This window comes from Mytilus californianus, unplaced genomic scaffold (assembly GCF_021869535.1).
Source record: "Mytilus californianus isolate M0D057914Y unplaced genomic scaffold, xbMytCali1.0.p SCAF_7, whole genome shotgun sequence".
NCBI lineage: Eukaryota > Metazoa > Mollusca > Bivalvia > Mytilida > Mytilidae > Mytilus > Mytilus californianus.
The window spans coordinates 5,124,532-5,137,835 of NW_026262723.1; the positions used below are offsets into that span (position 1 = coordinate 5,124,532).

Below are 13,304 nucleotides of genomic sequence, written 5' to 3' on the forward strand. Positions count from 1 at the left end.
ATATGAAGTTTAACCTGCTGCACTACTCGATTTCTATTTCTAAATAAAAATGATAATCTATGACTTGTCTTTTATATTTATTACATTGTTTTGCTATATGACCAATCACCATTACGCTTTCCAGTAAATGAAAACAATTCACACGCTTCCTAGAGAAAAATTAGCTGAAGTGTACAATTTATATAATATTTGTCAACAGAATTATCACAGAAAGTTAATCATTAGACTAATAAAACAGACATACAAAAGTGTGAAACAATTGGAATAGTATAAATATCAAACGGAGTTAGGCTGTGTTTGTGATAACAACCTCCTGAAGATCTACATTGCATATTTCTTGTTATCGCTTGTTCCGTCTTATTTATTGCAAATCCAACGTGTAAATAAGATTTGCAACCAAAATAATTCATAATAATACACACATTTCAGAATCTTCAAAACCAGTATCAAGTTAGACAGTGAAGTATCCTACTGCTTTAGAGTATAATGAGCTTATCCTAGGCAATAGTCAACATTGCTTTGCTGGTTAGTACGCACTCTCTGTAGTAGAGAGGCGAAAAGCCAAAGGCACATTCAAACTCAAAGTCAAAAATAAGTTACACGGTCAAGGCAAAAAAAGAGAAAAAGACCAAAAGACAAACAACTGTATACAAAACACAACATATAAAACTAAAGACTGGGCAGCACGAGCCAAACAAAAACCGTAGATTACGTAATCAATAGTGAATACCACTGAAATCACGAAGATGGTAGCAACACATTTAACGGATCAAAATATTTTACACTGTCTAATGGCATCAATTGTTTAAAATTTCTAGCTTCAGTTTTAAACGCCTGATTTAGACTAGATCTAAACATGTCTACAAAATACAGTTTTTCAGGATTTTTTTGGCATTCAAAATGCCATTCTCTAGCTCTAATCTGTTAATCTGGCCAAATTGCAATTCGATCCCAGAGGTTTTCTGAAACATGTGAAAGCAGCATTCATATAGACTATAACCAATTAAGTTATAACAGGTATGAAACATGTAGCTATCAAAAGAAAAAAAGTAAGGTGCAAACGAGAGCCAGTTTGTAATTGCATGATTCTGCAACTAAAGAACATGATAAATTGAATATGTTTTGTACCTAGGGAGTGTTTATTACATCGATCTTTTATACCAATATAATTATGGAACTGATAGAACATAATCTTTATGTTTATCCATTACAAATTTTCCTTAATTACACGTGATGCTGTGTATATGTATCGTCATGCATGACTCCAACGAGCCTATTTAAATTATCAGAAATTCATTATATATAGAAACTTTCGGTAATAGAAATGTCAAATTCACGATTTGATGAAATCCACATTAGGCATATAATAAGTAGAAAGAAACTACATGTATGTGTAATACATCTTTCCTATACAACACAGACAATGCTTATTCAGGGTATAAATTCAACGCAATGGTTCGATTTCGAATATGACACTGAAAAAAAGCTCGTTTCAAGAATAGTACGTGAAAAGGAGGACAACTCTGGTTCACACATTTACAAAATTATTCATCAAGTTAACTAAAAATTCCTACAAAAATATACGAAATCTTTGATAAATGTGATAGTCTTAGTTCATTAGATGATGAAACTTTATATGAAGATGTAGAAGGAAAGGAGTCAGCTAGAACTCAAGACCCCAAGCAACTATAAAGCAAAATCCTGAAGACATGATAACAACACTTTAAACGAAATTAATATTATAGCAACTTTATGCCTGTGTTATCCTGTGTTAGAAATGATACCTGAATAGTTAAGAACTATAAAAGAATCTATAAAATTGGGAATGGAAATGGGGAATGTGTCAAAGCGACAACAACCCGACCATAGAGCAGACAACAGCCGAAGGCCACCAATGGGTCTTCAATGCAGCGAGAAACTCCCGCACCCGGAGGCGTCCTTCAGCTGGCCCCTAAATGCACACTATAGAAAAAAAACTAACCGAGAAAGATGATTATTTGAATCAACTAGTTAGTGCTTATAAAAACTAGCTGAAAAAATGTAACAAAACTTTTGAAAAAAAACAACCACAATTTTAACTCAAATGAATAAAAATGAGAACTGTTTTTCTATTGTATTGTCAATATACAAACAGGAAATTTATAAACAATAACAGATTTTATTTTAAGAATAAAGGATGACATGCATCATTTTCTCACTTAAAACGTTCAAATAAAAGATATTCTCATGCCTACAGATTTCAAAATTTTTCTGTTTAAGTTCTTCCTGGTTTTCTTACTACAACCGGAAACTACTTGTAGATATATTTTTTTGGTCAATGATTGAATTTAGTAGTGCCCAATCCCTGTATAATGACGACGTTCAGGTGTGATTATGACCCGTGTATATAGCAAATTCCAAACACACCGTTTGATGGTGCGCCTGACGAAGGCGTAACGTACAGATGAGGATACACGTAACATATACTATTGGTATCGTTATCGGATTCGACCCGGAACTTGTTGATTATTGGTAATATTAATTATGTGGAAAACAAAATGGTCTGGAATAGTGTAATCAACACCATTGTCCTATATTAGTTTAATATAAAGTTGAATTCTTTTTTGTTTTGTACTTACTGATATAACTACCGTGGCTTAAAAAGAAATGACAACAACATTTTATAAATGTCATGCATCCGAATCACCTTTCTGTATGTTCTGGATTTACTTTCATCAGGAACGCTCAAAGATGCATATTTGAAAGCCAACGATGTATACAAACCGAACAAGCTTTATGATAAAAATAAATGTCCCATCCATCTAACATTGTCTAAGGTTAACGTTCCCTATCTTAACATTTTGCTAAAACAGTTTATAGTTAATGTTAATGACTTGTACCTTTTCTTCTGCTTCTCTATTTCAGTTCTACCCACTTTTTTATGAGTAAGAGTGTAAAACCATGCATGCAATTTTGACAAATTCCTAGGTCCTCGTGTTTATCCACACTCTGTCTTCCTTGAATGCATTTTGCTATTTTTTGTTATATAAAATATATTCAATATCTTATTGGCGCATACCAAATGTTAGCCTACTTATTTTAAAAACGAATGCATCGATTTGACCTTTTATAAATTTACATTGGAGTTACAGCTCTAATTCTTGTTAAAGTAACATTTTTCTTGCTTTATATAAATTATTATACGTATTAAAGCATGACCAATAAACGTAAAAGCACTGACCTATGTGTCAGTACTATCATTGGAAACTAATATTCTATCAGCAGAGTAATCGACCCGGTGATGATGAATTGATACTCATTGTACTGTTTTGTTCAGTTCTGAGAGTATAAATAACAACATTTACCTTTTATTGTTCAATAAGATCTGCAGAGTTGTATATATTTTATAATTTAATTTTACATTTTACATTTCATTCTCAGTTGTTCAATAGCAATACGAAATAACTAGATCCGACTTCTCTTTCAAATTGTTTTCTATGTTTCATGTGTGTTTGTACTTTTGAACTTGTTTGTCTTTTCATCGTCTTTCGTGTCTTTTTTTTTGCAATGGCGTCTGTTTTGCTCGACTTATGAGTTTCCCAAAAAATGTCCCCATGGTTTCTTTTGCCTTTTTTGACAATATATTTAGAGTGTTTTCTATAACATATATAGAGGCAACTGAAAATAAAAAAGATACATGTAGGTTAGAAATATTTTTATTCAACAACATTATAGACTTATTTTAAATCGAACTTCTATAACCTGCTGTTCTCCCAGTTTCCTTAATCTAAAATAAAAAGATTTAAATATATCATATAGTTTTTCTTTGAAATCATTACCCAGAACACTTTCCCGAGATTTAAAAATCAGTTGCGGCCTTGGTAGGAATGTCCCGAACACTTAAGAGTTTAATTTTTCAGCCAGGTAATTAATGTCACCAGAAATACCGTTGTTACTTTCTCATACGTCCAAAAATAAGTGGACAAAGTTAAGATTAAAAGCAAAAGAAATCAACTTGAACTAAACACGGAATTCGACTTGATTTTTCGACATTTCTTTCAACTTATTATAACCAAATCCAATTTGTTGATTAGATATGCAAACACAGGATTCTTTACTGCAATTGTTTGGTTTAGAGACTCTGAAAACATCTTAAAGATAAATATCGCCGGGGCAAATTTCTTTAATGTGTAATAAGCTAGTCCTAGGCAGTGAAATACATCACATGTGCGATGAGTACGCACTCTCCCTAGATCACGCAATGCATGTTGAACACCGGTGTTACCATGAAGATGGTAACAACACGTAAAAAGCAAAAAATATGTATACACTAATGGAAAACCAACAGTGCATAAATTGTCTAAAATTTCAAGCTTCAGTTTTAATGGCCTTGCCGTAAGAGTAAGGGTAAATCCCATGAAGTCTACAGAATGATGCATGCAAACGCTGTGTGCGTTCATAAAGCCATACTTTACGGCTTCAAGCTCCAGATTGGTAATGTGTCCAATTTGCGAGGCGTTACCGGATGGGTCATCCAAACAACATTTATGTAAAATATAATTAATTAAGTTTAAACAAGTATCATATCTATCCACAGAGAAAAAGTAAGATGCCAAACAGAGCCATCCTGTGATTGTATCTTCCCGCAACCCAAGGATAAGATACGGCATATATGTTTTTGTATCCTTCATACTGGTCTTTATTACAACGCTCCGGTATGCCAGTAAATGTATGTCCAACAAACTTACCCACATTGTGCACAAATATTGTGCACCAATATAATGTATACAGATATTTGTGTGAAATTTTCTTAATAAAACAATTAGTGTCTTAGGCGACACATCAAAATACATAGTAGAAGCTATTAAGAGATGAAACGGATTTTGAGTAACTCGAAATCAAAACCGGGAAAAATTTCCTTGATATGAGGTCCGTTGCAAACCAATCTGACACAGATTCTGTATTAAGAAAGCTATAAATTCCTTTTTGATAAATGTCCGTCAACAAATTGGTAAGTTTTTAGTGTTGAACTGATGTAAATTTGTTTTCAAAAAATTGTTTTCAGAAATAAAATAATGCGACAAGAACCTGATTTCAACGTAGTATCGAAGCCTGTATATAAAGCGACTAAAATAAGATATGATATTAGTCGGTTGCAATGATGTAACCTCTTCTTCAAAAACTCAGAAAAGCAAGTTTTTGATGCAATACGAACAAAACAATCCTTTACGATTTTTTTTAAAATCAATTACTTCTTTCTGGATGATTTTTAACAATGCATAAGAAAGCAGCAATTGTGTATGAGTAAACGAATCAGTTCAATGTTTTTCTGCCGAAGAAAATGATATTCTCCATTCCAAATCTTCATTCAGGGAGGAACAAAAAGTACGCCGTAGCTAACAATATCTAAAACCAATTCACATGAAGGCCATACACGATTTCTAAACTCCCACTGCTGTGCTTCTGCTATCCAGGATTTAGATCTGAGACAAAAAGCAATATCATGGCTTTCACTTTGAGTTGTTATACATGGACCATGAAGGATAAGACCAGTATCTATATTTATTTTGGAATAGAACAATTTCTTCCAAAGTTTACTTGACAAAAATACATGCCGGTATCTCTCCTTTCAGCAAATATGTACATCTTGGATTGCTGAATAGTGCAGTTTCAGTCGAACAAATCCAGGTTTATTGTAATCTGATGATATGATAAACGACACGGGTTCAAATCCGTCCAATGGATTTACAACAACGTTTACCTAATCTATGAGAAACATTACATCTAGGTCAATACTCTTCATGTCCAAACCTTCTGCCTTGCTACCACTGGAGATCGTGGTAAAAGTTCTACCAAATAAAGTCATTGGATGAAGTCTACCAATTGGTGAAATATAATCCATTATGGCATAGCTCAATCTTCTCGTTTTATAATGTCCTCTGTACCTTTTTTTACAAAGATAGTGGTAAAACGATAGTGATGAATCAGTCGTCATTCTTCTATCTGAAATGGAGCACAAAGTGGACAAAATAATAATATCATTTCCTTTAATTAAAAAAAACATTTATGAGGAAAAGAGATACTTTATGAATGCATCTTTATACATGACACTAACTTGCCTATTGCATGAAAGAACCTAGATACATAATCATCTAAATATCTTTTTTTCTTAGTGATTTGACTTAACAAAAATACGTTAACACACGTAGTGCAGGTTAAATGCGATTCAGAGAATAATACGCTGTGAGGAAATTAGGAATGGTTAATTTTGTTTGCAAGTATCTTGCCTTGGGTGAGACCTAATAAATTTAAAATAAGTACAAGAAAATGTTGGAGCAAGAAATTTTGAAATATGGGGGAAAATTGTCTTCATTTTGTACTTAGTATGTAATAATTAAGACCACAGATCTTATTAGTAATGTAAGATTTAACTTGGCGTGTTTTTCGTCGTTGAAAAATCGGTTTCCACAAAGCAAATGAATTTGTCGAAGGAAATTGAATTATATGAAAAAAAAAAAATTTAGTTGTTACACACCTTCAGCAGAATACATGTAAAAAAGGTTGAGGTCATATTATTTGTCAATCTTAAATAAATTACCTTTCTATTTGAGTTTTTACTGTCCTGAATACATACAGTATTACAATATCGAACGATTTGATACTATTAATTTAAAGTGAAATCATGAACCTCATACTAAAAACAAAATAATATACTGACGTGGCTGCGAACTTATACAGACAACAATGTCAAACTGAAGAAGTTTGTTCAAATATATATAAAATAATTGATTAGCACCTTTATCATAGACAATTTTTGTATTTATATAGAGAAAGTATTTTTTTGTTTATGAAGAACTAGCCGTTTTCTTTTACATGTACTATTACTATTTTCGATTATGAAATGTAACATTTTCTACAGACGTTCTATGTTAATGTAAAAATTAGCTATACTTATAGTATAAAGTGATTAACAATGCAGGGTCGTAGACATGTTTTAGTCGCGCATGCTACAAGAATATTGACATGCCCCTGCATTGTCAATCAGTTTCAGCTCATGAATTGAAATATACACTTTTTGTGTCACATGTATATTCCCGTGGATTCGGCCAATTTGATTTGACTTAAAAGGAAAGAATATTTCAAAACAAAGAGCTCAAATTTGGTATGCAGTTTTAGACATGAATTAATTTTGGTTGACGAATACTGTAATGTTTGTCCAAAATGTTGTCCTTATAACATGTAAATATAGATGGTCGTGCTCATATCCATTATATATATAAAAATTCACAAAACACATCTTCAACAGTTCTTTTCTAACAATCATTGGAAATGAAATGTTATGCGCATATGGACAAAAGGACATTTTATTACAAAACTGCTTGAGCAAAATTATATACTTTTCGCATGACTGAGTGAAACAAATTCAGGGGGAAATAGTTATAAACCTTTAGTAATAAAACTGCTTGTCAAAAATTAGAATCGCCATGTTGAAATTTGCCATTACTTTCTTTGCGAGATTTCGGTGATTAATTGTGGGTAGTACGAATGGCAGGCGTGTGGAATATCGGTAAGCACCAGCTGTGCAAAGATGCGCATTTCATTCCAGGTAGGTCGTAATGGTAGCAATTCCTCTGCCCATATCGTAAACTTGGTAATGTATAATGGCTCCTTTCGAAGCTGAGATAATTTCACATATGTGATTAAATGTTTGGGGTACGAAGTGAGATTAATTTTTTCGTTAATTTAGTACACCCCGAAAAATGTGATGCGGCTTCTCGATGCAAAAAGACCGTTTTTTTACACAATTAGTTCTTTGAAAATTTAATAGCTAATGTTTGTACATCTTTATTCTATTGTCCTCTGCTCTCTAAATCAGCACAAATTGTTAAACTCAGTCACTCGTTTAAAATTGAATCCTGTTCAATATCCCTGCACAGAGATTTGTTGTTAACGCAATACTTTTGGGTTCATCAATTGGAGGGGCATTAGTTCAAACCTTTATTTTAAATTTCAGTATTGGACAAAATGGAATACTGATGTCAAGTTTAATTTGACGCTTTATCCGGACTTGTAGTTTGGCAGTTTCGTGTTATAAATGAATTGATAAAAGATTGTATAATTATAAGCGAGTATTTCTAATTTTCGTTAATTGTGAAAGAATTGAGAAAATGATTTCGAGCGTATGCATATATGATTAATAATGTTTATTTTTTGAAAATTTAGAATATTTGTATAGCTGGCCGTTGTTCAAGCTTTTGGCGTATTCAATTGTCTTTTTTTCACTGGAAGCACTTTTGTGAGAAACTGATAACTTCTCATACTGTAATATAAGTAGAATGGAAGTTATTGTACGGTATGACGTCACTGGGTGTCGGGTTTAGTACAGGCTTGCTCCTCTGCTTAAACAAGTCGATACCACAAGAATTCTTACGTAAGAATATATTTGCATAGTAATTTCTCACACACAAAATTTAAACCTGCCGTCATTGAAATATGAATTGACCAATCGAAACAACAATGCACTGCATTTTTCTCTTTTTCTGTTGTTATTCATCTCAAACATGTTGTATCAGAAAGTAGAAAAAAACAAAATTTAGAACGAATAAACAAATCGTATTCTAATAAACTAATTACACAATTACAGGGATAATAAGTATCTATTAAATAATTAATGATAATACAAATTTTAGTGCACGTGCACGTGGTAACATTGGAAATCATTTTCTGATAGCTTTTATTGATCTTTACACTTACAGAAGTAGGTAAATATCATAAAATCTATTATGTGCTCCTCTAAAAAAAATAAAATATTTGTGAGTTCATTTAATAAAAACGTGCACTAGCTTACACCATTTTACGAAATACATAAACAAAAAGCAGGAGCCTCCCGTTTTCGAAATCTACAATTAAACATCATTTTGGTTGTTGTGTCATTTTGTTTTGCCGTCTCGTCAGCCTGAAATTTCTACTCTTTGTTGGAAGTTGGTGGGAAAATTAAACAGGAATGCCTAAATTTTTTCCAAATTAATATGGTTGTATTCCAATATGGAAGAGCAATAATCCTTACGAAAGAAATCAAGAAAATAACACTTAAAAAACTACTAAAAACAACTGTACTGAAGTCAAAATTAAAGACTCAAAAACTCATACAAAATGATATTCTTATTTGTAAAAACGGAAACATAACATGCATTAATTCTTTTTCAATAACACTGAAAATGTTGAGTCAGGGGAAATAGTTGCAGGAATGCAACAACAAGTATTGAGGTAAAAACTATACAGTTAAACCTTTATATGATGGATATTTTCAAAAAGCTCGTAAAAGTTTCATTTGTATGTTCTGTCAAACTTTTGTAAATTAATCCTTTAAGTCATCCGTTGTACTACTGTATTTTTTATCACACTTGACTACCGATACAATATGCAAGACATGTAAAATGCTTTGACTTCTTTTAAGTTGAAAGAAACACAAAATGCATTCAAAAATCGTCCAGTTTATAAAATATGTGCTAGTCTTTTTTTTATAATTTAAAGTTCGGTGTTATATAATTCTGATACATTATGGTTTCATTTTATAACAGCATATAGCTGAAATCATCATTCAGGAATAACTTATAGGTGTTCCCGTGTTAGATAATGACATCCGAATGTAGTTGGACAATGTTCGTTCACAGGGATGAAATCACCTGTTGAGACCGACATTTCAAAATAAGTTCTATGATAATTCCCGTTTTAACTTCCTAATTACCAAGCCCAACTTGTATATATGATCAATGAGAACTGGATTCTTAACATTATAATTAGATTTTACAAACTCCGAATATGGAACAAGAATAGATAGTGCATTATGATATTCTTTTAAAGTATAATAAGCCAGTCCTAAGCAGTATTCATTAGCGGATAGGCGACTAGAAGGCCTTCTCTGCAGATCACGTAATGCGCATCGAACACCACTGTAATCACCAAGATGAAAAAAACACATAAAACGTAGAAAATATGTGTAGACTAGTGGTGAAGAAACAAAGCAGAAATTGTCTAAAATGTCTAGCTGCAGTTTTAATGGCCTGTCACGAATATTTATGCTAAATCCAGACACGTCTACAAAATGCCGCCTGGAAATGCTGTGTGCGTTCATAACACCATACTTAACGGCTTCAAGCTCCAAACTGTTGATTTCGCCAATATGGGATTCGAGGTCTGAGGTATCCCCATAGCAATGTTTATGTAAAATATAGTCAATTACGTTCAAACAAGTATTGAAGCTATTCATAGAGAAAAAGTAAGATGCCAAACAGAGCCATCCTGTGATTGCATCTTTTTGCAACCCCATGACAAGATACGGTAAATATGTGTTGTATCTTTTATACTGGTCTTTGTTAGATCGCTCCGGTATGCCAATTTGCACATGTCCAATATGCTGACATATTGCACACCAATATAATGTATACAGGTATCTATGTGATACTAATTTGTGTCTACTAAATAAAACGATAAGTGTGTTTGGAGACACATCATAAAACATACTGTCTTTTAAAATACTCAGCGGATTCTTTACTAATTCATAATCAAAACCGGTAACAATTTTCCATGAATTAAGGTCTGCTCTAAAAAAATCTGAAACAGTCTCTGAATCAAAAAAACAATAAATTCCTTTTTGGTAAATGTCCGTCAACGTATCTACTAGAGTTTTCTGTTGTTCTGAGTTAAATCTGTTTTCAAACAAATTGTTTTCGGGAATAAAATAATGCGGTAAGAAGTTGATTTTAACAAAATAACGAAGCCTGCCTATAAGTAAATTAAAATAAGATAGCAAATCATTTGGTTTAGATGATAAATCCTCTTCTTCAAAAACCCAGAAAACAAATGTTTTTATAAAATACGAACAAAGCAGTCCTTTGAGAAATATATTGTTCTCAATAACTTCTTTTAGAAGAATTTTTAACAACGCATAAGAGAGCAATTGAATATGAGTGAATGAATAAATTAAATGTTTTTCCGCCACAGAAAATGATATTCTCCATTCCAAATCTTCATTTAGTGAATCTTTGCTCCCTATAGGAACAAAAAGTACACCGTAGCTAACAATGAGTGAAACCAATTCACATGAAGGCCATAACCGATTTCTTAAAACCCAATTTTGTGCTTGCGATATCCAGGATTTAGATCTGAGACAAAAAGCCATATCATGGCTTTCATTAGCAGTTGTTATACATGGACCATGGAGGATGACATCAGTATGATTTTCCATTTGGGAAAATGGTATCTTCTTTACTTGCTCACTTGACAGAAAGACATAACCATCCCTCTCCTTACACCAATTATTTTCCACTTGTATTGCTGAATAGTGCAGTTTTAGTCTAACAAACCCAGGTTTTGTGAATTCTGTTGATATCAGAAACGAAAAAAATCCAAATCGGTCCAAAGGATCTTCAACAACGTTTACCATTTCTATGACATACATTATATCTAGATCACTTTTCTTCATGTTCAAACCTTCTGCTTTGCTACCACTTGATACTCTGGTGATTGTTCTCCCAAACAAGGTCATGAACAAACGGAAATTCATTGGTGAAACATAATCGCATATGGCATGGCACAATCTTCTTATTTTTACCAAGTCCTTTGTGCCAAGTTTTTGACACAGATAGTGATAAAACGATACCGATAAATCAGTCGTCATTCTGCTTTCTGAAATGAAGTACAAAGTTAACAAAATAAAAGTACTATTTCCTTTTATTTACAAACAAAATGAATTTTCATGAACATATGAAAGTAAGACTTTTTCATGAATTTCCGTACAGGAGTTTCCAGCTCGCCTATTGCACGAAAGATCCATATACATATTTAAATATCTTTGGTATATATAAATACTAGTTGGATTCTTTTTTGTGATTCAACTGCTTTACAAAGATACGGTTATTTACCTTCATACTGAATTGTTTGAAAAGCTACTGAACAAAACTGATTTGACTGCAAGCAAAATTTCTGAACAGTACTGAATTAACCGCAGTTGTTAATTCTGAAAATTGACCGAAAGACTGAACATGACTTAAATGATGTTAAGATTAAAACAAATTAAAGAATAAAATGCATCTTATAGTGATATGTATCGACAAGAAATATGGAAAACCAATTACCAAATTTCTGTAATAAATTTAAGACCGTATATCACATAAGTATTTTTAGATTTAATACGGCGTAAATATTTGTCCTCGATTAACAATGATGAAGCTGTAAGATATTTAATCAAATCGATAAATCAAAGATAAATTACCTTTACATATTTGGGATTATGATATCCTTGGTGAATACAGTTTTAGAGTACCAACCGATTACTTTTATAATTGAAAGTAATATCGGTGAAAGATTTTTTAACTACATCTGAACTCGTCTGTTTATGTCTTTCAGTTGTAAACACTCGGTTATTTATATACGCCCGTGTGTAAAACCCGAACAGGAAACTTTTTCTTAGTCTCTTCTTAATTCAGAGCATTTAAAAGTTTCTGTAATATGAAACAAATTTCAATGTCACATTGACGTACAACAAGCATTTTCCTTTGTTCATTTAAAAAACAAGCTAGTGTGAAATAATTTTTTCTGATTAATTTCCAAGTAAACATGGTCAACAAAATACTTCGAAATGTTTGCTTTTGATTTCAGACTTTTTTTCGTTTAAATCAATTCATTGTATATGTAGCAGCTGAAAATAACATAGAAAACCCCTTCTAAATGATATTTAGCGTAGATATGTTGAACAAGATGTAAAATAGTAAGGAGTAAATGCTCAAAAATAGTGTGGAGAGAAAAAAAACTCTTCCATATAAAAAGAATGTGGTATGATTTCCAAGAGACAAGTTTCCACCAGAGACTAAATAGAAGTGAACAGCTAAATGTTAACGTACGACAATGAACAAACACCGTACCTCACAGCAAGCTATGAAAGGACCCGAAGTGTAAATGTAAAACTTTTCAAACAATAAAACATGCGGCCTGCTTTATGCACAAACGAATAAACGAAAAACAAATATGATATACATTAACAAACGACAACCAATGAATTGCAGGCTCTTGACATAGTACAGGCACATACAGAGAGTGGCGGGGTTAAACTTGTAAGTATGGGCCAACTCCCTCCTACAGGTATTACTACATTGTACTAATGAACAGTGGCAAAACAGAATAACACAATGAAACGAAAAACAATATGATAAATAGCGCATATGACAAACCCTGCATAACAGGTTCCTAACTTGGGACAGACACACATGTATTTTTACGGATCAATGATATCGGATCTTCACATGAAGAAAACCGACAAACTACAA

At 32.4% G+C, this 13,304-nt stretch overlaps 1 protein-coding gene across 1 annotated transcript; it reads right to left on the reverse strand.

The window, feature by feature from the left end:
- Nucleotides 1-8,571: 8,571 nt before the first annotated feature.
- Nucleotides 8,572-12,417, reverse strand: LOC127709826 (uncharacterized). The gene is made up of 2 exons (XM_052215489.1): nt 12,254-12,417; nt 8,572-11,667 (listed from the first exon to the last, which is right to left on the reverse strand). Exon 2 carries the CDS (start codon nt 11,657-11,659, stop codon nt 9,695-9,697), a length of 1,965 nt encoding a protein of 654 aa, XP_052071449.1. The 5' UTR covers nt 11,660-11,667; nt 12,254-12,417; the 3' UTR covers nt 8,572-9,694.
- Between the last annotated feature and the right edge of the window lie 887 nt (nt 12,418-13,304).